This window comes from Coloeus monedula, assembly GCF_965178545.1.
Source record: "Coloeus monedula genome assembly, chromosome: 2".
Lineage (NCBI taxonomy): Eukaryota > Metazoa > Chordata > Aves > Passeriformes > Corvidae > Coloeus > Coloeus monedula.
Window position 1 is genome coordinate 73,665,917 of NC_138782.1, and position 23,950 is coordinate 73,689,866.

The following is a 23,950-nucleotide window of genomic DNA, read 5'->3' on the forward strand; positions in this document are numbered from 1 at the left end:
GAACTGCTGAAGGGAACTGGTTATTGATATCTGCAAGGGATGTAATTTCAATGCATGATTTTTTAATTAATATTTTGCAACTTACTGCACTAGTTCCACATTACTTTTAAATCACCACCAAAAATGACAACTTTAATTAGATTTTTAAATATATACAAGACAGAGGGAGGCATTTGGAAGCCAAGCACATTGTATTCTTCCCCATCAGCCTCTAGGCAATCACTTGGATTGAAACTATGCCAGCAAATGGAACACTCCTGTGTACATACCTCAGTTTTATCCTTGGTGAACTGGCCTTGTCCGTATAATTACTGATAGGGTGAAACCCCCATGGAGAATTAAATGATTTCCTGAGTGAAGATGGTATTTCCTCTGACTGTAAAACATGACTATTCAACAGGGCATGTGCTTTGGAGTTTATACAAGTGAAGGCTAGCCTGAGTCTCTGAAAGCCAAGGGAACCTTCCTGGATGATGCAGAAGGATCTCAAAGAGTCAGTAACAAAAGAAAGACCTGCCACAAGTGTCACCCCAGAGTTATACACAGCTCTTTTGCTTCGCCCCCTGGTAGCTGGCAGCTGTGTGAGCATTGAAAGGGTCCAATTTCAGGACCACAGCTGAGTCCCTCTGAAAATGAGAGGAAGAGAACAAAAAAGTAGTGGGCTTTGCAAGTGGACACAAGACTCACAAGGAGGGGAAACTACTAATGAAAATAGTGGAAAAGAACTGCTCCTGCAATCACAGCACAAAGCTTAAGATGTTGGATTGGCATCAAAATCCATTGGCACACTAATGGCACAGAAATGACCAAATCAGTCCTATTCCAGTATTTGTGCTTCATGATTTGACAGGAAAAGAACCCAAAGTAATTATTTTCCAGGTGTCCATTTTGTGATTGTATTGCAATGTTAACCTTCAAATACACTGAAACAAACTAAACATATTTTGGAGAAAAATGAAGATATTTCTCAAATATTTCTTTTGTCCATATAGTTTAAAGTTACAGGTATTTATTAGCACTTTAAAGTGAAAAAGAGCACCACGTTACCCTTCAGAGCCAACACAGCCCACTCTTTTTGTGTTTATTCTTATTTTATGCACTTTTTCCTCAGCTTCTGACGGGGAAATAAATGCATCTATCAAGGACTTCTAACACTCTTGAGAACTGAACCTTATTATCACAAGAATAGGATAGAGTAGGTGGATGCAGAGGTAGTACCTTGGGAGTCCTTCATCTGACTGAACTTGTTAGATGGGTGATTGAGTGTATTTCTTTTTTAAATAACCATTTACATGCATTACGCAGCAGGTCCACTTAGACTGTTGAGTTCACTCAGGGTAAAGCTGGGAGTCTTGCTTCGTGCATTGGCCTTTTTTTCTTTTTTTTAAACAAATCTACTGAAAGTTGACATTGGCATCCTGAAGTATTCTGAACAGCTGCTAAGAGTATGCTGATGGTAGATCACACAAGCCATCACTGAGATGTCATTCAGCTCTCTGAACTGTAAACCAATCTCCTTTAATCCCCTTCTTCAAGGAGTGTCTGAATTGCTGAGGGCTGAACATATTTTCTCCTAGAGCTGTAAAATTATTACAGTCCCTAAATTTTGCAACAACACTGCACACTGGTTGTTGAAAAAAGGAGTTTCATCTTTTGAGTTATCTGTGGGTAAGTGGTAGGCTGTCAAGGCTAACTTTTATGAACTACCAGTATCTGTGAACAACAGCAGTAGGGTCTGTGATAGTCTAGAAAACATTCCTTGCAATGGTTTAAGAACAATAAGGAAAGTGTGCATTTGTCTCATTAAGACACAAACTCCAGCTTTACAATTTTTTCAAAGCAAGCATTTATTCCTTCTAATTATTTTCATATTGGGCAAAATAATTCAGTATAGGTTTATTTTTCCAGAGGAAAAAAACACTGACAGTTGCAATGAAGTATTATCTAAAGTGACAATTCATTCTTGCATCTCCTAAAATACAACCATTTGGCTCAAAACAATTAACAAAAGAGAATGGACACCAAAGTGCTTTGGTAGCTCAAGGTGCCATGTTCTCACTCTGATGCATGCAAGTCCTTCCCTGAGACACACAAACTTCTATCACAAGAAACCTTTTTTTTCCTTTACCCACCACATCTTTTCTTATATTGAGTTACTGACAGACGTGCAACTTACTGCATAAAATATTCAAAGATATGCAAACATGTTTGCAGTGAGCAGCCACGAATCTGCAGTAGCTGCCTGAAAAGCAATTTACTGTGAACACAAACATGTTCTCCACATCTGTTACATGCAGTTGGCTACATCCCTAAAACAGTTATTCTGCTATTCCAGAAAATTCTGAAACATGATCTGTTCAAGCTTGTGGAACAAAATGTTTTGTCAAGGATGCTGGTGATACTGTCAGTATTCTTCAAGGCAAAGGGCTACAAAGTGTTGGGAATTTTAGCCTGCAATTGCAAATAGTAGGCTTCCTCCCCTCCTTTTTTTTTTTTTTCCCTAAATTTGAGAAATGTTTGACTTAAAACCCCAAAAGAACCTATTTAGACACCTGCTGCTTCTTCACTTCTTACCCAGCACAGGATGTGATATTCAGTCTTGCCTAACCCAACTACTGCTTCCTCTTGCATGATCACCCCAGCTGGTCTGGTCACTTACTGACACCCCTTGCCGGGGAGGCTCTAGGCTTGGACCTGAAGGTATCTCACAGGAGCAAATTTACAGGGATGGGAAGAGTATGCTTCAACAAAAGTAATGCCTGTCATACAGAAAAATGACAGGATGGTTTGGCACTCTCTAGGTGTCCAAACACAGTAACATGAAGAGCATTCCCTCATTTGCAGATGAAGTCATTATGGGGTTCTCCTCAGACTCCTACTAGAAGCCTGTGATAATTAGTCACAAGCCATCTTCACCCCGCAGTATGTGGCACAGATTCTGCAGCTACCAGCACCAGTGAGATTAGTTTTGATGCATATTAGGGTTACAAAGTTTATTAGTGTTGATGCAAATTTTGATTTTGACATAAGCCACATATTTTTCACTTTTGCTTAAGAAAGCAGCAAATTGCAAGCAGTCATTCTAGCACTCACTTGGCTAAAAACCTCAAGAAATATCAGAAAATAATCTGCTGTAAAAAAAAGATTGTTTTCTGTCATGGAACAAAGAGGAAGAAAACTCTTCTCTTCTGATTCTTTTGTACAAATCACTTCAGTTTTATTAGCAAAGATAACAATGTAAGAAATTAATATAAAAAACTAAAGATGCCATATTTTCTTTGCCATAAATTGCTACATACTCTCTAGTGACTCTGGGTGCTCTGATTATTCACTTAGTCTCTTAAGATACTTTCAGCTAAAAAGATATTAAATAACCTTTTAAATCAGATATTAAATCACCTTTTTCCCTAAAGCACAATACAACAAATGGATAACAGTAAAGAATAATAAATAGAAAAGTTAGTAATAAATTCATTACTGCAAAAAAACATAACTAGATTTCCTTTCTAAAATTATTTTTATGACTTATCAGTACAGTAGATTTTGCAGGAGAATCCAGCTTGGATTTACATGTATCTGTTTCGAATGTACTCTCTGTACATGAGGAAGTCATCTTTTCCCAGGGGCTGCATGTTCCCTCTTCCAGCCTGAATGTGTGCATGGAAAATCTCTATCGATTTCCTATCAGCTCTTGGAGGCTGGACTTCGTAAATATTGTCTTGAGAAAAGGAGGAGATGGGTATTCTGGAAAAAAAAAACAAACATGCAGAATACTTGGAGCTTTAGGTAAAAATTTTCCACAGAGAGAGGAGTACTTCTTTTCCTTGAAATATACCCGAGAGTCAATGAGAGGGCAAGTTCCTAGTAGATAATTCCTTTACCTAGATTTTTAATCACTAATGCAGACCTGATAAGAGCCAGTTTTCCAAGTAGGGTAATTAGGTAAGTTGTCATTAATCCCATTACAGAACACCTTCTCACTTCCTTTTGCCCTGCCCTCATTTCTTCATCCTTCCTCAGATCTGCCATGGTCAGTAAGTTCCCCAGCTAAAGTAGATCTGTGCCATGCACTACAGCAGATAAAAGAAAAACTTCATTGAGCTATCCACTTAGTAGCAATTATAACAAGTGATTATACTCTGAGCCAACAGAGTATAAAAGATTAATTAGGTAAGAAATTTCCATCTAATTATCAGGAAACAGACAATTTATTATCAGCAACAGCACTCAGATATTTTATGGAAATATTTTTTTAATCATCTTCATACAACAAATACCACATTTAAATCCTAATATACATATCTTCTCAGGTAAGAAAGTAAAGTGGAAACTTACTGTCAGAGCTCACTATTTCGTAAAGCCAACATCAAACTGCCCAAATGCAATGAAGATTCAGATATTAGCATTATTGCCATATTCTACAGAAGCCACAGTCGTGACTCACTATCTGGGTGCTTTTCAAGAGACAAGAAGTTATTTTTATGTGTAGAATCTCCTCTTTTAAAGGTAAAAAAAAGTAAGAACTGGAACACTTAGGCAAAGGGAAAGTCCTTCTATAAATAAAATCCCCTAATGAACTTCTAGCTGCATTACAGGCACAAACTAATGTTTGACACTGTTTCTAAATGAGGATCTCCATTAAAACTGCCCAAACCCCACCCCTTTCTCCCTCATTTTGCAGCCTTTTATTTTAGTAAAATATATTGTATTTTGGATGTTTCATCATATGACAGTTCATTAGTCTTAAAAAATTACTGCAGCATGTCATGTAGGATACACTGTGCCTAATATTCCACTACAACTGAATATGGTATATAAACCAGAAAGGTTTCCAGATTAAAGTAATACTTTTCAATTTCATATTTCAACTCTGCATAGCCATACTTTCATTTGATTATACTTTGTCTGCAATAACAGAATTACTAATACAAGTATACTGCTGAACTTGAGACAATAAAATCACCAGTCACCCACAGAGTTTGGCCGCATACTCTAAAACTTAATATTTTTTTTCTCAACAATGTCATAGTTTCTTCTCATTATCATTTCTGGTTTATTTAAGGTGGGTGTTTTCAGAACTGGCAAAAAGAATTAGTCTATCTAACTTTATATCCAGATGCCTTAAAAGTAGATTGCTTTTCAAAGCATCCATAGCTTCTGCAGATACTTATTTAACCAGAGTAAAGCATCCAAGATGCGACTCTAGCAATGGCATGACACTAGCACACTGTACTAACTTAACAATGTCACTGTCTAACAACAAAAGATGTCACTTACTCAAATATAACTTGTCTGTCGGATCCACTAGCAAGTGGACAATTAAGTAAAAGAGCAAAACAGAGCCATAACACTAAATTGACGCCTTCTTTATTGATTGGTTTCTAAAGACATGACATTTCTGAAGCACTAACGACACAAAAATCCTTTCCTTAGGCACAATGGAAGCTGGGCAGCAAACTGCATTTCATTTTGAGCATTTAAAAACTAAATCTCAATTTTCCACCTACTTGCATCAACATGATAAAAATATATTGAAAGAACCACATGTTCATGCATGCCAACTTTGATTAATAACCCTGTATTAAGCTGTAACTATTTGTAGAGTGCTTGTATTATCCAGTCATTTAATTAAAAGTCATTTCTCTAACATATTCATGTAAAAATCTATTCTACTTAATAAGTTTAATATCTTACAATAGTCATGAAGGAGAGCACGTTATTTATGACTTGGCTATCAGATTGCCCTAGAGACATGTACTTTTATGGCCTCCCAGTGAAAATTACATAGATAGGAATATAAACATTATGTCATGAAGAACAGCACCCTTGACATGCAATTTTCAATTGTTTTCATCCCACTTGTGAGTAGGCTTTCTGGTGTTATGGTTTCACCAAGAGTATCATTGTCTCTACAGTAAAGATACAGTTAAAACCTTCAGTTACAATGAGGATGTTCCATACTTCCACGGAGAAGTGCATGGTGATGTGGATGAGCTCTCAGACACACAGCAGTCACCAGAAAGCCACTGCATTTTTTCCAACACTGATTAGCTCTCCTCAAGTCTCTAATGTATATCTAAAAAGGAAACAAAATGCACTCTTTTGCCTTGTTTGAATCCTAAGCAAATACCCATGAAGATGATCAGAGGGCTGGAGCACCTCTTCTATGAAGACAGCCTGACAGAGCTGGGGTTATTCAGCCTGGACAAGAGAAGGCTCTGGGGAGACCTTACAGCACCTTCCAGTACCTAAAGCAGGCTGCAAGAGAGCTGGAGAGAGACTTTTTGCAAGGGCATGAAGTGATGGGACAAGGGGAGTGGCTTTAAGCTGAAAAGAAGGCAGGTTTAATTTAGGCAGTAGGAGAAAATCCTTTACTGTGAGGGCAGTGAGGCACTGGAACAGGTCACCAAAGCTGTGTTTGCCCCATCCCCGGGAGTGTTCAAGGCCAGGCTGGATGGGGCTTTGAGCAATCTGGTCTAGTGGAAAGTGTCCCTGCCCATGGCAGGGGGTTGGAACCAGATGGTCTTTGAAAGTCCTTCCAAGCCAAAACATTCTATGTTTTATGTTCATATTTATGACCTGAAGCACAGGCACTGAAGACAGCTTGGACCCTGAGGTATGCACCAGCCATGCTTTGGTATAAGGATGTTGGAGTGTGTCCACACTCTTCTTTCGTGCTACAGTGAATCAAAACACGCAATTCCCTTTTCAGGAGGGAATAAAATTTCTTGTACTCCTAGATAAATGTATGAAGTACATTTGAAAAGGTTTTGGGAGTATATTTTTACAACAGTATTATTTATATCATACCAAAATGAATACCAGGGAATTAGGGAATTAGGAACAGGTGCACTGTGTCAGCCAACAGTAATTACACTACAGTACTTAAAGTCTCTCTTCATATACATTATAATAGATTGTGCTAAAAGTAGTTCAGTTCTGTTTAGCTCTATTTAGCTCTAAGTAAAATTCTATCATTTTTTCCTTCATGGAATTTCTAAGAACAAAAAGAAGAATTTCAATATCCTTCCACATCCTCCACTCAACTTCAGTATTATTTTACTGCATCACTTCGGTCCCTGTTCAAGTCTCCATTTTTTTTTCTAGTCTATACTTAGAATTTCTAAATTTAAGCCAGAACCTTCTCTTCAGTATCTATACAATTCATATTTGAATCACTGCAGTGGCATTATAAAAATAAGAAATATTTCTTCTTTTGTAGTGGCTTCATGTATTTGATTAAAATGGTCAAGTGTTTTAAAGTTGTGAGATGTGGAGTTATTAAAAGAGATTTTCTTGAAAAGTGTGGAAAGACAGTAACTAACCTAAGCCTAAATTATATCTCACTGCTGATAAGAAACCAAAATTTTGGACTGAGTATATAATTTTACTATGAAAAGAGCTAGGGTTTAATTGCATTTGTATCATATATGAAGGAACTACTGGAGAATTAAATTTGTCAGATTTTTTTTCAATTTAAAATGCATCTAACATCCAATTAATATGAGCTAGTATAATTTTTCAATTTCTTCAAGAGCTCCTCGAGAAACAAGTGCAAGCTGTGCCTCAGCTGCTGTTACTGAAAACCCTCCATCTCTTCCTAATCTTGAATACACTTATGTTCACTCTATTTTATCTCTAAAAAGTTAGTATTCTCCAAGGAAATTCCTGATTCAGAGCAGCAATTCAAATGCAGTAAGAGAAGGCTTCCTTGTTTCAGAATTGAACAACATGCCTTTAAAGAATGGCTACATTTATGACTTTAACGGACAGAACAATCTGTCACCATCCAAACAGTATTTAAAAATTTAAAAAAAGTTACAGAACAAAGCACAAAGAAAATTTTTAAGCTGTCTAGGGATATACTGTCATAAAAAAGAAATTACCAACTCTAAGATAACCTATTTCCTCTCTGATCTGCAGACAGGAGCATGTTTGGAAGAACTGGCAGGGAGAGATGACTTCATGACTTCAAGAGGAGGAGTGACAGGAGGCACAGATTTGTGTGCCCTATGACTTTTACACTTCTACTATTCAGAAACACACAGAAATTACACCTGGGAAAAGGGAAAAATTAACATCTGACTACCCCAAAGCCACCGAAGTTCTGTGTATAGACTCTCTTTAATGTGTTCATTTTACAGCAGCTGAGCATTGGGAAAAAAATTTACTCTACATTTCAAGGGGTAAGAAAGGTATTAATAAATGCCCTAGGGTATATCACCGTGTCATGCAGCTGTAGGGAGAAGGAGAGAAGATCCAGCAGGCAGGAATTGTGCAGCAAGATTGATTTATTTAATTATTTTACAAACTCTTTTATAGACTTTTTCTTCATAGTTTAATCGGACAAGGATCAGCCACCCCTTGGGGTGATTGGCTAAAATCCTAAGACATCCATTGTGAAAATATTTTTCTACTGTACCATAAACAAGACTTTTCAAGGCTGCAGGTGTTTGGTTGTTTACATAACTCTGTTACCTCTTCTGTGAGAGAGAAAAGTCTCTCATGGACTTAGAAAATAGCAAGAAAATCCTTGCTAGCAGCATTTTGTATCCACAGAAAGGAATGATTGTCTCCTACACTGTCTTATATGCTGGAAGATTTTGCAATTACCAGAAAGAAATTGCCTTCATTCATAGCAAAAATATTCTTTTGCTTACAAAATATTTTCTTAATAAACATGTCCATTTAAAACATTCAGGCACTTGTTCCCTCATACTGAAAAACAGTTTTAGTTTGCCAATCTAATTTACTACTTTAATACCCATTAGACATGATTTATAATAAAACTATAGGCTCATTTACCTACAAATGTGGCATCATCATTTTAAATGTAGCTAATACCAAGCGACTAAACACTGCTATTAGACAGTAGTGTCTCACACTGCATTACATCTGTTTCATGTCATTCTACTCTCAGCCCAGCTGAGACTCACCCAGTCTCTCTCCCTACTTAGGTATAAATGCTAATGTTCAAGGTTCCCTCACTTCATCAGCACAGAGGGGTGGACAAGAGGCACTGCAGGAAAAAAAGTTGAGGTTTCTGCAAAACAATGGATTGCAGTAAAGCTCTTGCAGCTCTAAGAAGTGGCCACGCTGTTGGTTAAAGGATCATGTACCCCAGAGACAGAAGTACATAAAAATCTGCCTTGCCTTGGTGAAAGCTGTCTACAGTACAGGAAGATGTCAACTGGGAAAGTAATACTTGATCATCTAAATTCTAAGACCTGGTTCAATATTACTATGACATTTGGATAATAGCATGACTCCTTTTTTACACTAGTACAAAGAAGATTCATATGCAACTTTGAATGCTTTTTAACGAAGAATATGCAAGTCAACCGATCTTTCAAACTGCCTCTTTCAAAAGTAATCACAGCAAGAAGAAATTGCCCTTTGAACTTGGTGGATTCAGCACTTTGTTATTTCAGGATTGCTAAGACTTTTGAATACAAACCCCTTGATACTACAAAAACTAAAAAATGGAACAAAAAACCAACACCCCCCAAAAGAACACAAACAAAACCCAAACCCCCCAAACCCCAAAACCCCAGTTCTTCATGCAGTGCATTGAATCTCTATGCAGTAAAAGAATGGAAGTGTGACTCTCAAGCAATTTAACATCAAATTTACCTGATGCTTTTTCACATCTAATGACAAAAGCAAAATCAGGCTAAAAGGAAAAAGAAAAAGAATACTTACAAATTTATAACCTTATCCAATGGGTGTTTTGAACAAAATTGCTGGCTCCCCTTGTCTTGTTTATGCTGACTCTGTCCCAGCTGAACAAACCTGTGAAAAGCAGTTGGTTGGAGAATAAATAAAAAAAATAAAAGAACTATCCCCCAAAAATCATCAAGCAAAAGAAAATGACATTAAGAAATGAGATTTTGAGTCATGCTATGTAAGTCACTGATCATGATGTACCTCTCTGGTGAACAAGAGAGATTCTTAAAAGTTCAAAGAGGGTGCATGCACGAACTCAGAACCTCCTTTGAAAAAAGATTCACTTATCAATTGGTGTCACCTAGTATGTCATGGGAGAGAAACAGACCTCCCCTAAGAAACAGGCAGCCCTCTACAGTCAACTTCCTATGTCTTTTTCAAAGCAATCAGTCAGAGGAATAGCCTCTGGAAAAATCAGCAAAAGACACAAAGTCTCTCAAGTTTCAGATTTAAGTTAGTCCTCTGCTGAATTCAATCTAGTTTATTCATCTGAAACACTGTGAGTCCAGATCACTTATTTACAAGCACAACCTTTTGGGACAATTTCGCCATCTCCAAATATTTGGTGGAAGACACTGCCAATGGAAAATACTGTCATGGTTTTTTTTTTTCTTGGCAATGAATTGGAACAAATTCTTTTGAAAAGTAGTTTATCACTAATCTTAGTAAATCAGAATAGAAGGAAAAGTCAGACAGTTTCAAATGTAAATACATGCAGCTATCTTGCACTCAATTTGTTCACTCTCCAACTGAAAAGACACTGAAAAGACAAGTAAATGGTAGTTGTGATTTACTAGTTTAATTTTCTGAGGCAGAGGGTTTTTCTTAACAGTGAGCTTCCATTTAGCTTAAGAAGTCTTACTGGTCTACTTCAGGAATATTTACTATGTTTTAACAAGCAACTATTACCAGTGCAAAACCAATTGCATGAAAGAGTGTACAGAAGTCAAATGTCCAACGTGTTCCTAAACAAGTTATTGCAGCTTTTCCTTCTGCTCCATGCAGATCCTATACTGTAGGAACAAAAGCCTCAGAGACATAACTTCGGACGTTAAAAGGAATAAATACTTACAATTTCTAAATAAGAGAATTTTAAGTGGAAATCAAAATAATTAAGATCTCCCAGTGCAGGAGCTTGCTATTGAAACCAACTTAAAAAAACCAAAGGCAAAGTAATTGCTTAAGTATATTAATTTACTTCTTCAAATTATTCAATATTTTGAAAGTAACAAGACCTAAATGCACACAAGCAAGGTACCCCGTGTCAGTAAGATACCATGCACAGTTGATCTGCAGCACACATCTTCAAATTACTTGAGGGACCTCGTGTCCCTTCCACCCTCAGCCAATCTGTGCTTCTGTGATTTCTGTTTTGACGAGAATTATCTCAGCCATCAGTGAAAATGGTCTGATAGATTCAAATTACTTTTAATTTGCATTTGCAAATAGGCTTAATATAGATCAGTTGATGTAAAGTAACTTAACCTGAAGTACTTTGAGTCTGCAACACCCTAATCCTCCTAACAATGAAAAAACATGTAACATGTCCAGCAATGTCACGTGAAGTCAGGATCTTACATCCCCATCTCCCTTATTCCAATAATAGAAAAAGGCTTGATGTGAGAACTGTAAGCATACTGTGAAAGAAATTGCTGCTATTCTCAAGTGATGTACATTTTGGAAAGTATAGATTTTACTGACATCCTTTATTACATAAATCAGCACACCAGACCAGAAATAGCACTACGTCTTGTTAGCTAAAAGAGATAAAGAATTTGTAATTTATTCTATTTTTAAAACCTGCATTGCTTGAAGGAAATGAAATAAATGCAAGGTTTGTTTTTTTTTTCTTAAAAAGGATATGAATAGGGAGCTTCAAAGCCTCCAAGGGGTTTACAGTTTTACATGAACAATAGTTTGAATGTTAGTCCAGCCTGAAGAAATTATAAAATTGGAAATAGCTGCAATTCTGGATGTTAACACAGAGTTGTTCATCTGAACAGAGAGACTCACAGTAGACACCAGCTCACATGGGACCATTTGCAGAACTACAATAACTACCTGCTATATCAAAGGATAGTTGTCAAATTTGCATCGATTTTCTAGTGGTTAAAATTAAAAATAAACAAAGGTAGAGGCATAGAGAAAGTTTAAAATTTCAGAGACAATGAGAAACATCCTCCTTAACACTATTCAAGTGTAGTATCTTCAAATGACTCCACATGCAGGAAATAGGGAGAAATGGGAATTTTAGAGAACAAAAGAGTAGTAGCTAAGTGGCTAAGAGCAGTAGCCAGAGAAGTAGCTAAACCTAAAGTAACAGAAAAAGATTTTTAAATAAAAAGAAAAAATGCTTTGAGTGTATTAATGAACTAAGTCAGGATGCAATACCACATATCACCAAATTAGAAGAGATCACAGTGAATTAAAATTTCCCTTAAAAATTGAGAAGGTTTCAAATATAACAAGGTAGTTACTGCTATTACACATTAGAAAATGAAAACAAATGCACACAAGGCCATTTCAATGCATGTCTCACCAGTACTCACTTCAATATACACACAGTGCTTTTCTGAGATGAGGTGTAGATTTCTTACACCCTTTTTCTCAAACATCATTAATTCTGCATTCTAAACAGATGTTTGAAACATTGGTTTCCTAAGAAAATCTCATAGATTTGCACTCCCAATATCTTGCATGAGAAGGTCTCTTGGCAACAGCATTTAAAGACTTTTGGAACTAGGAGGGTCTTCAATTTGGACCTAAATTTCTCCAACTGATTCCCAGTAATTAGTTGCCATGATTCTGACTAGTTTTCGAGGAAAAATACTGCAGTTCAGGAAAGAACCTCCTCCACCAGGGAATTAAATGAGTAACTTTTTGGTTAAGCTCTAGTTCATCTATAACTGAAATTATTCTATTCACTTCTGGTTCAAGTTAAACAGAAAAAAACCTCAAAATGTTCAAAATAATTTCTGGTTTAAGAAATAAAGGAAAATTTGAACCAGTTTTTCTTTGGCATCAGCATTGTTCTGTGATATTGAAGAGAGAACTTGAGAACAATAGCATAACTACACATTTTTTTAACAAGAACAACATGTAACCAGTGCTGTGTAAGGGGTTACGGGAATTCCGAACAGCGTTCCTGATTGCTTTTGGGGGGAAGACAGTTCGTGGCTCCTGCAGGAATGGTGACACCTGTCTTCTAGAGGATAACAGTCCAAGCTACCCTCAAATAAAAGAAGAAACTTTTCTTTAATTGGTGACCCCTTGGTGCTTGCCCACCAATGCAAGTGGGAACTTGCTGGACCACCTAAGGAGCTGAATTTTGTCTTGGACTACACTGTGTCTTACTCATCTCCTGTATGTATGGTTTGAATCCATAAAACCCTTCATTAAGAACAAGTGGCAGTAAGATGCTGATCCAAATGCAGTGTGCAAGGGAACATTATTACACACACTGTGCTCAGGGATATACACATGCACATGAACCCACAGACTACATATACTTGCATGCCACTGTTTCATGGAACTCCAACAATGGCAAGGGCCAAGCTGATTTCTCCCTCTTCTAAACTGACCCGACAAATATCTGTCACTTAGATATCTGTGCTTCTACAGTGTGAGTTGTTCTGACAGCTTTCCTCAACTCTTCTCACAGTCTATACCAGATTTAGTAACGGTCTCAAGGTCTCCCTGTAATATCCACAAGCTTTTATTTCAAGCTCAAAAGACCAGGATGTTTCAAAAAAAAAGGAGGAATATGAATCAGAAATTTCCTTCTAAAGTCATGCAGTGTTTCCTTCAAAAAGTCACACAACTATTTCAATTTGAGTAAAAGTTAACTGTTAACACATATCTCTATATAATATTATGTTAAAAAAGAAGACAATTTCTATTACTTTATGTGAGTTTTTACAGAATGAGTTATTTCATTATGATTGACTGGAGTAATTGGAGTAATTCAACACTTGAAAAATGCAAACACCACAGATTACAAAGCTTACAATCATGGAACCATTCCTGTGGAATTTACTTATCAATGGAACATGGACTTCCTTTGAATTTACTTCTAAATTTCTAGGACTATATTAAGTGACATGTATTTCTTTTAAAGCATCTTTCATTTGATTTAAGCTCCAAGTTTTGCTTTCAGAGACATCTGTATAGCTTCCACTGAAATTAGAGTTGACACAGACAGCTGAAAACAGTTTGATTTGGAAAAAGAGATAGCATATATAGGCAAATTTCTTTAAAACTTATCATTTAAATAAGTTTAATCAAAGGAAGCACTTTGACAAAGTGCACTTAACTAGCTCGAATTATCTTTTATTGACTACCACTGGAAATTCATCTCACCTTGCATATATTGCAAGATCATCTTCTGAAGGGATATCTGAAAGATTGACCCCATACACATCTTTTGTTGATTGCACTACATTCTGGAACATAAGAAAGATTCAGACTAAGAATACCATAACAACATCCAAAGAAAGTTTGCTCTTAAGAAAGAACTTCTTTAAAAACTAAAATATAATTTCAAAAGTGCAGACAGAAACAAACAGGTCTCTCACATCCACAGCAATATTAGCTTACACATATTTTTAAAAAAAAATAATTTATTAAAAATATTAACACATTTATTCAACAAGTAAAGAATTCTTGAAAGATAACATCAGATAAAACAACATATTAGGAGAATAAATTATATTAATAGACCATAATGGTGTAGTTATTAAATTCTGTTCTGTGTTGAAACTTAATACAGAATAAATCATATTCGTTCAGAACATGCTCCCACATTTGCTTTCACATTTCCTGCTGCCAATTCTGCAATAATTACAAACATCAGGTTGAACAAAACTATTTTTATTTTATACATTATGCAATCATGTCAGTCAACTATAACAAGGAATCAATGCACATGCAATAGTTCACTAACTGTGCCTAGTGATTCAGTGCTAAACTGAGGGGGGCTTTCTGACACGACACATATGACTGTGAGTCAAATATAAACATAGTTTCTTTTAGTTCAAAAAGATTCAAAGTCAAAGAACTTCAGAAAGGTATGTCCTGACCAGAAGTATAAATGCATTTTTTACTAACTTCTCAGAGATGTGAACAGAAAGGAACTAGCTTTTTTGGTTCCCCCAATAATAAGGACTGCCATGAATGAACAAGGCAAATTATGACTAAAATTCGATGTAGGAAAAGGTGCTAATTAATTGGAATATATTTCTTCATATCATTACTAAAAAGTCAGAATAGCTCACCCAATTTTAAGCCATTGAAATTCAAAAATGTTTCAAATCATACTTTGTGTTTACATGCATCTTTCATTTAAGCATCTTAAAAATATAAAAAAGGTATTTTAGATCTGAGTGCTGAAGTGTGCTCAAAACAGAGGGAAAATCTGATGTGAGACAAATTATGCAATAGTATGAATTAAGAATAACATTTCAACTTGGATTTTTGTTTAAAAAATCTAGAAACAATCTGATTTGCTGGAGAACAGGTACTCTGTTATTCAGAGATAATGGAAAACTTTCAGATAAAATATCTTGCATAAACACAAATAAATAAATGTGCTTGTACTGACTTAGGAAGAAGACACGATTGTACTATTGAAGGCTGAAAATCCATTATTTGAGAACACAGAACCCTAGGCTAAAGACTGGATAGAATCAAAATCTGAATTGTGGCAAAGAAAAAAAAAAAGGCAGTTTAATTGTTTGTTGCCTATCAGGCACTACATTTTATGCTAAGGTCATAAATACTCCATTTTCTTTGGAAGTGATAATATGCACAATACTGTAACAATTTAAATTAGCTGTGACTTTAAAAAAAAAAAAAATCAACCCCCCCCAGACAACGTAAGTATTTTCCAAATATCTATCATTTCCATTAGCATAACCTTTTGCTAAGACATTTTCAATGGTATCTAAAATGGATATCTACAAGAAAGAATTTGAAGAACTATTACATGAACTAATAAAATAGATACTTCCATAGCTCTTTATACAACTCATTATTTTCATTAAATAAACACCCAAGGGATTAAAAAAAACGGGAGTTATGCTAGCAAAAAAGATTAATAACCCACAACTGAAAATATACATTCTTTCCACCTGACTGGGCAAATGCAATTTAGTTCACTCTTTTATTCACTGCCATTATCTTCAACCTTAGTAGCACTAACAGCACAGGACCTATGCGATAACATTATCATGCACATTTTTGAAGTTGGTTAATTTTTTTTTTAAATGCCAGACCATATAATTATGGAACAGCAATTTAAAAGTGTTCACATAAACCACGTTAAAACTTAGACAGAATGAACATTAATTTACAGTTAATCAACCTAAGCAAGCAGCATCGTCCAAAAGGGATTGCTTTGTAATTCCAAGAGGTGGTTCTCAGGACCTCAGGTTCATAGTATGTGTCTTCCAGGGGCTTTGCTCCAGATTAACTCCCATGGACTAAATGTTAAGTAGGTAGATCAGGTACATTCCTGGAGAAAAGGAATCTCATTTGCATGCTCGAAGGCCACCTCATGATGTCTGCCAGAGCATGGTAAGGGACAATAATCAGAAGTGCACTACTGCTCTGAATTAACACACTAATATAGGTGCATTTTACATTATGTAATGACCCAAATACCTTTCAAATACCATAGTTTTCTGACAGTATTTTTTTAATGCTATTTTCCTTTGTGTTTCACTATTACATGACAAGAAGAACAGAAAAGGTTTACCAGAGGTTGTACTGCAGTTATGCTAATATCTACATTAAAAAAATTACACGGGAGACCATTTCCACTAAATTTCTCAGTGCTTTACTTCTGACTGTTCTAGAACATTTTTTTAAGGGAATGTGAATTTTAAGCCTTCTTGCCTAACACAGTAATTTCTTACCTCTGTAATTTTTGTATTGTCTCCTGTATCAGTCACCTTTACTGGAGTTGAACGTTGAGAGACAGCACCTTCATCTTCTTTATCTGTCCCAGAATCATCTTCAGAACTACTCGACACTGCTTCCTCGCTTGGGGGTGGAGGAGCACTAGCAGCTGTTTTGCGCTGCAGCACAGCTTCTTCTCTATTATTTTTGTTCCTATTAGGAAAGGCAGTGTGTATTTATGAAATCAGCAAGATATTAGCAATGAATATTTAAAACTCTTAATCTTGGTTACAATCGTTCTGGCGAAATAAGTTTTAACCTCTGGGGAAACTTTTTGCTCATCTTCACAATCCCCGTTGATTCCTCTTCTTCAATCTCTTCTTATTCCACAGCATTTAAAGACAGCCCAAAGGATTCTGTCAGTTTTTCTTCACTGATTCTCTGATTCTTTACTTAAATCCCTCCCCACAACTGAATAAATAAAAAGGAATAAAAATTACTTGAGACATAACATCTTTGGTTTTGATCTTGGAAAAAAGTTTCACTTTCTGATTAATAACAGTATCCACTCCTATAGCTTTCTTAATCTTGGCTCCAAATCTTAATGGTAATGTCACTTTTTTTTCTTTACTTTCCATACCTCTCCCCTCAATTCAGTTCTTTAATCAGCAACATTTCTTTATCCAGTATGTATTTCTCACTCAAGAAATTCTGGTCAATATAAAGAGGTGCCTTATTTGTAAGATACAGCATTTCTGTGTAAGCAGGCTAACACTGGATTTAACTGTATGCACTCTGAAAGGTGCACATTACTTCACCCATCAGGAATTATACCAGCCTTATGTCCTCTGAATCCTGTCCTGCTGGCCACAGAAGGGTATTTAGTTGCAATTTCCTCTCAGACACTGTCACAATCTTTCAGGGAAGGCAGTTAATGAATAGACATTAACTAATGAATACACAGTTTATCGACAAATCCCTGGAAATAGGGAAGGAACATCTCTTCCTTGCTGCAGTGACTGTCCCATGTATCACTGACACTGTGTGTGACTCACTCTAAAGAAAGACAGCAGCATGCTAAGAGGCTGTGAAAACAGCACATAGATTGATGCAAATGCTATTTGGAGATGCAGGTCTAGTGCTCTCATCAGCATCACTCGAGCCCTAGTGGAGCACATCATGACTCCTTATAGAGTGCTGCCTCTTCAAGTCAAACTCACACAGCAGTTTATCCCTGTACGGAATTAGCTACACTTTATATGCTCAAGGAACATGTACAAACAAGCAGGGAAGTCCTTCCAAAGGCTCTGATCTGAGAGCATACCCCACCCCTGAGGATATTATCGTATCAGAAGAAATCTTAGAGCTGGAACAAAATGCCTTGGGAAAAATAACACCATGGGTAAGTTTGATTTCTGCCTCAGCAGAACCTGACATTTCCTTGGACTGAAATTTACAGAAAGTTATGAAGACATAAGCAATCTTTTCAGGGAAAATTAAGGGTTTTTTTCCCTACTTTTCTAAATGAGGTGAAGGTCACAAGAAAAGCAGTCCTTTCTGAAAGCTGAGGAGCTGAGCAAGTAGCCAAACACTAGTAAAAGTGTTATCCTCACCTCACTCCCAACATGTACTCAGCCAAGATCTAAGTGTCCTTGGGACCCAAACACTTACAGAAAAAAAGAGATCACCAAACCCTTCAGAAATGTCTTTGATCAAAATGTGATGACAAATGTGCAAGGCAAAGGTACCACCTTTTGCAAGGCTAAATAGGGTTGAGGTGCAAGAGTGAAGCCACGTTTTACCCTACAACACAGCCAACGAAGCGGAAGCCTTATAAGTGATACACAGGGAGTCCTGGAAAGCAGCTTTGATGGAGCTGATTCTCTGTCTCACATCAACCCCTAAAAATCACAGTGAAGAGCTTGAATAAAAGTGCCTGAGGAAACTATATAATGGTCAAGAATTTAATGGAGTATCTGGAGACAAATTAGTTAGTCCAAAATCTGACATTATATCAAAGTAGAAGAATAAAGCTTATCCTCAAAATACTCATAAACTCACAATTCTTAGCAGAGATAAACTGTGTAACAGTTGAACAGCCTTCCTGTTTATTCCCAGTAGGATGAAATGAGATTCTATTGGTGATAAGCATAGTCTGCTCTCAACATTTATTGACAATGAGACCCTGAGGATCAGAGCACATGAGACAGTCGAATGTTCTAGTGTTTAACAGAAGGGCGAGTTTTCAGAGGAATTGATAATGTTGTGACAGCGCAGTAACTACTGACAAAATGTTTCCTTAATATGAGGTATCAAAGAGAGACTGAATTCAGGAAGATTCTGCATAGCCCTTCTGTGACACAGCAATCAAGACAGCAGTGGAATAAATAGGGTAACAAAGCAGGTCCAGGATGCAAAAGCAGCTAAATGAAGCATTCATTTGTCCCAGTAACTGCTGCTGATTGTTTTATAAAATTTTATCAATAAATATTTTAGTAACTTTTTTTATCAAAGACTATGCTGAAATTGGCATTTATTTCTGTTTCAGAATATGTACTGTTTATGAAAAATTTATCATTTTTTTAAAGACAACAAGAAAATATGCACTGCTGTCAACTCCAATAGAGAGTAGAGTTGCCACTAGGATGAAGAGATGATCAAATTTTAATAACTTCTGTATATTATAGATAAAATCTTCTCATGAGTTTCACTTTGAGGAATAAGAGAAAACAAGTTGGAATTAAGAATTCCTAGTGTCAAATAAAAATCTCAAATCAGATGTGATTTTGAAAGTGTACAATGAATTTTTTATTTCCCATAACATAGAATATGCTTCACAGACACACATGTAAGAGTTTATATATTTTCATTACAATTTCATTACTATTAAACTAGAACAAAATTTCTGATTTCAGACTTACCCCAACACAGATTTTCCAGTTTCATCAGGTTTACGAACAGTAAATGGACTTGGATCAATTCCCACATTCTTAGGCATAAAATCTCTGCCAAAACAGAAAGGAAAAAGTGTTCATTAACACAGTTCAACACATAAAATTTTTAAATTTTCTGGAAGAACCACCTCTAACATCTATCTGTGAATTAAAAAAAAAAAATCATCATAAAAAGAGATATCAAGTTGTAACTTTATCATTACAAGTTGATGTATATATAACCTAGGTACTTAAAAAGCTTTAAGTTGCATTATTTAGTCCCACAAAACAGCTCCAAGTATCACCACTTGCCAAAGATGCTAAAACATTGTGCTCCATTCCTGTGCTAAAGAAACCCTGTAACTCAGGGTTTTGTACATTGTTTTCAAAATGCTGCCAACACTCAAATTGTGTCAAACAGCTACATGAAACATAATCTGCCTGGAAATCTTTAGCCAAACCATGATTCAGATTATACTCAGAATATCCAGCTCATTGCTGCCAACAAAAAAAAAGACCCAAAAATATCTGGCCAGCTGTGAGAACTGGATGAACTGAAGAAAACAACTGCAAAACAAGAGCAGAACAACAAGAAAACAATTGTGTTGAAAGCAGCCTCTGTGATCTGAGTCAACAGAGAAAAGTTCATCTCTCTGCCATCAAGTGCCCAGACATTAGGCACTCCATAATAAAAAATAACTGGAAATCTAATTGCTATTTTAACAGACTTTTTTTAGAGTAACATTTCCATGTAACATTGTGATTTAGTTTCAAGAACTTCGCTAAATTTGAAATTACACATATTTAACAAATAAATCAAATGCATATTTAATTCACACTAAATCAACTCCCAGTCGAGGATTTAGAGCCACAAAACATCCCAATATACCGTGTAGAATTGGTCATTGCCAAGCAGAAAGTCTCATCAAAACTGCTCAACTCATATGGCCTAAAAAACTCATTGTGGATATCAATTTCCTCTTCGTATTTGTGGAATTTCTTCACTGTCAACTTGCGTCTGTTTTCAGCACATGTCACTGAGGGGGGAGAAAAAAAAAAATCTTTTACTAGCAATTACTGACTCCTGCAAAAATCTAATCAAACAGTAGCCTGCTCACCTAGCCACCATACCAGGCAATTTTTCCTACAGTCATATCCCCTCTGAGACAAGGAAATATGACATGAAGAAGATGCATTGCACATCTTTAATAAATATGTATTATCAACCACTATAATTTGATTTCATTTCACGATGAAAATTCCTAATAAAACATGCTCCACAGTACCCCAGAGAAATAAGACACACTAGCTATATTGTATCTTCTGCAACAGGAATAGAACCACCAGCACAGATTATAAATATATGCTAACAGACAAGAAAAAAAGAAAAAATAATTAAGTGTGCCCTGGCTCATAAACATATGAAGGTCAAGTTTTAGCCACTTAGGTAGCTCTTGCAACCTGCAACTGAAAAATCGTATCTCCTTGGTGGGGGTGGGGAGGGGACAGGGAAGTATTTAGAAACCATTATGGAAACGCTTTTTTTTCAGATTTGGGATCTAAAACAGTCAAAAAGCATTTGTAAATAAAATGTCTTTTTCAAGATACTCTGCAAGGCAAGGAGCAAATATGGGTCCTACCTTCATCAAAAGGAAGAGGTAAATGCTTTAGCACACCTGTGGTCCACCAGTAAGTATAGCTGTACAGGAAAAACAGAACTGCAATCAATACAGGAGATGGGATCTTGTATTCAGCCTATGCAGTCTGCACGTAACATTCACCCATCCATACAGTATCACTTCAGCATTGTTGAATTGGCTGGTGGAGTTCAACAGGCCCCTTTCCAACTACTTTGCTCTCAAATCAGAAAATTTAAACAAATGAAGCTCAATACCAATAGTTATGGACAGAAGAGTGGCTTTGTTCCATTAAAAAAACGTGTTTCAGGTGCCTACCTCTACAGCACTGAAAATTAAAGTCTTAGTACATATCAAAAGTATTGATGTATTTCTCTTGTTCTGGTCGTTGGAGGAGTGGGGGGAAGGCATCCCCTCCCACATGTTATTCAGATCCCAAAATTTAGGAAAAAGGTATGAAGAAATGAAGGTCAATGATAATAAAATCGGATGATTGTCAAAGCAGCTGACTTCTACACAAAGAAATACATTTTGATGTAACAGGTGTCATAAGCCTGAGAACTGTTGGCATAACTAACAGCAAAATTTAAGCCCTGCTGGAAGCTTATTCAGGATTTCTGTAAAACAACAAAGGAAGTCAAGCAACATTCATAAAACAAAGCATGTTTTATCTTTCATTCATGTTTACACAGCTTTACTCTTCTCAAATATACTTTAATTTCTTTTCTTCTTTTTTCTGATATTTCTTCTATTTCATTACATGGAATGAAAACACAGTTGTCTTCATTGATTTTTATTTCCAATACACGTGTATTCACAATACTGTGAGGGCTGTAATCAGAGTATTTATGTGATTGTCTCCTACTCCTGTCAATGTAGCCATCTGGAGCAGACACAGTGGGTATATTCCCACAGCCAGGGATAGACTTATTAGTGGGATTTAGGAGATGGTACAGAACAGGCAGGAAAACACACTTCAGTTCCAAGAACTGTGTATATCCTAGACAGTAAGGAATGAGTTATGCCTGATGGTCCTGCCTCTTCTCAAAGTCCTGTATCAGGCCATGCTAGTAAGCTACTTTCTCCAGTGCCTTCAGAAACTATGCAGATATACCCAGTTTTGTTGCCTGCATAAATGATAAGTAACATGGCAACACAAAGTCTCCTTTTCCATATTCACCATCCTTTCACGTGAATCATAAATTATATAGAAGTAAGATATGAACATTATTAAATATCTTCCTCCTGATGAGGAGGCAATTACAATATAGGAAAAGCACAGATAGTCAAAAGAAGTTTCAATGACAGGAAACATCATCTTCTATCTCCTGTATCCTTGATTTCATTATGAGTGTCATTATTTCTTTGTTGTTGTGCCCAAGGAATCCAAAAGAGACACTACACACACAGGCAGGAAAAAGTTACACAAAGAACTTCTCCAACTGTTTGGTAGAACCAAAAAATTACTTAAAGGAGTTTTTTTTCATGTATTTATTTCACCTAGTTATTACATGAAGGTGTCATTTTGTTCACATAATAAACATCTTGACTGTATATTATAACTACTCAGAAGAAATTCTGGTTAGAATGAAAGGTAAAACTAATTAACAAGTAAATGAAGAGTACCAACATTTCTTTTTAATATTCCACCTCATTTGAGAACAGTATCTGTGACGAATAAGAGATAGCTGTTTTAACAGAGTAACAGATGAAAGGGAGACTAGAACATTTGCATATTTGCAATATATCAGCTGAATTAATTTTAGACATACAATGATGTTCAGAACGAGTAGTCAAGAAAATTAATATTGCATGTTTAATGTATGCCTGAAGTAGCATTTGGTTGTATGGCTCATATAAGCTACCTTTTAGAAACGCCTCAGGAGACAATACAAGAGGACTGAAATTTAGAAAGAGCTGTATCATGTGCCAGCTGCTGTGACAGGTTAACAGAATAAGCAGCCAACAGGGACTGATCACACTGTTGAAACACTTGCAGTTTTCCCCAACCAAAAATCTAAATGCAGATATTCAGATCTACCATTTGTACTAAAGAGCTTTAAGGCTCACAGAATGATCAAAGATAAAACCAGCCAAAATCCTAAGAGATTATTTAGTTGACAAGTTGAGTACTGTCCTTTTTGTTAAAAGGGATTTTTTTTTTATGCACAATATTCATATTCTTCAACAAAATCATTTCCCTCTGTGAAGCAATCAAATTACTTTAAAATTTTTATACTTTACTACTTCCGTACATTACCATGCAACTACAGTGGAATGCAAATGAAGAAAAATAGTCTTCAAAAAAGGCTAGACATAGACTGAAAGGAATATAGAAAATCATGGATTTCTTGGTATGCACAGCTGCAGACTAAGTGCAGTACACAGGAAAATAAATGCTATCCTCATAAAATAATCTCAAACTCAACCATTAATAAATCTGACAATCAAGAATGCACCTGTATATTGCTTAGTGGAATGTTACTACATTCATACATAACTGTACTGCAGTAAAATGGTGAAATATTTTACACAGAAAGATAGAATTTCATATGAAATTAGACTTCTTTTTAAGTACAACAGGAAAATAACATACTAAAGAATATCCTTTGAAACACCAAGGCTCAGCATTTTTTGGTAATCTCTTGAAGGTGTTTTTTTTAAGCTTTTGTATAAACATAAAAAACAGTAAGCAAGTTTTTGACAGGCTGACCTGATTATTTGATTAGCAACGTGTATGTATTAAAATTTATTAGA

At 36.0% G+C, this 23,950-nt stretch overlaps 1 protein-coding gene across 1 annotated transcript in view; it reads right to left on the minus strand.

Moving 5' to 3' along the window:
• Positions 1 to 1,978: 1,978 nt before the first annotated feature.
• The window catches only part of FIG4 (FIG4 phosphoinositide 5-phosphatase), a 53,748-nt gene continuing 31,776 nt past the window's right edge, over positions 1,979 to 23,950 (minus strand). The window contains exons 17-23 of the mRNA XM_082302272.1: positions 21,197 to 21,255; positions 20,446 to 20,593; positions 19,545 to 19,628; positions 16,641 to 16,836; positions 14,086 to 14,168; positions 9,703 to 9,792; positions 1,979 to 3,744 (exon numbers count right to left, since the gene is read on the minus strand). Coding sequence (XP_082158398.1) covers positions 3,567 to 3,744; positions 9,703 to 9,792; positions 14,086 to 14,168; positions 16,641 to 16,836; positions 19,545 to 19,628; positions 20,446 to 20,593; positions 21,197 to 21,255 — 838 coding nt within the window. The 3' untranslated portion in view covers positions 1,979 to 3,566. The remainder of the gene's footprint in view (positions 3,745 to 9,702; positions 9,793 to 14,085; positions 14,169 to 16,640; positions 16,837 to 19,544; positions 19,629 to 20,445; positions 20,594 to 21,196; positions 21,256 to 23,950) is intronic.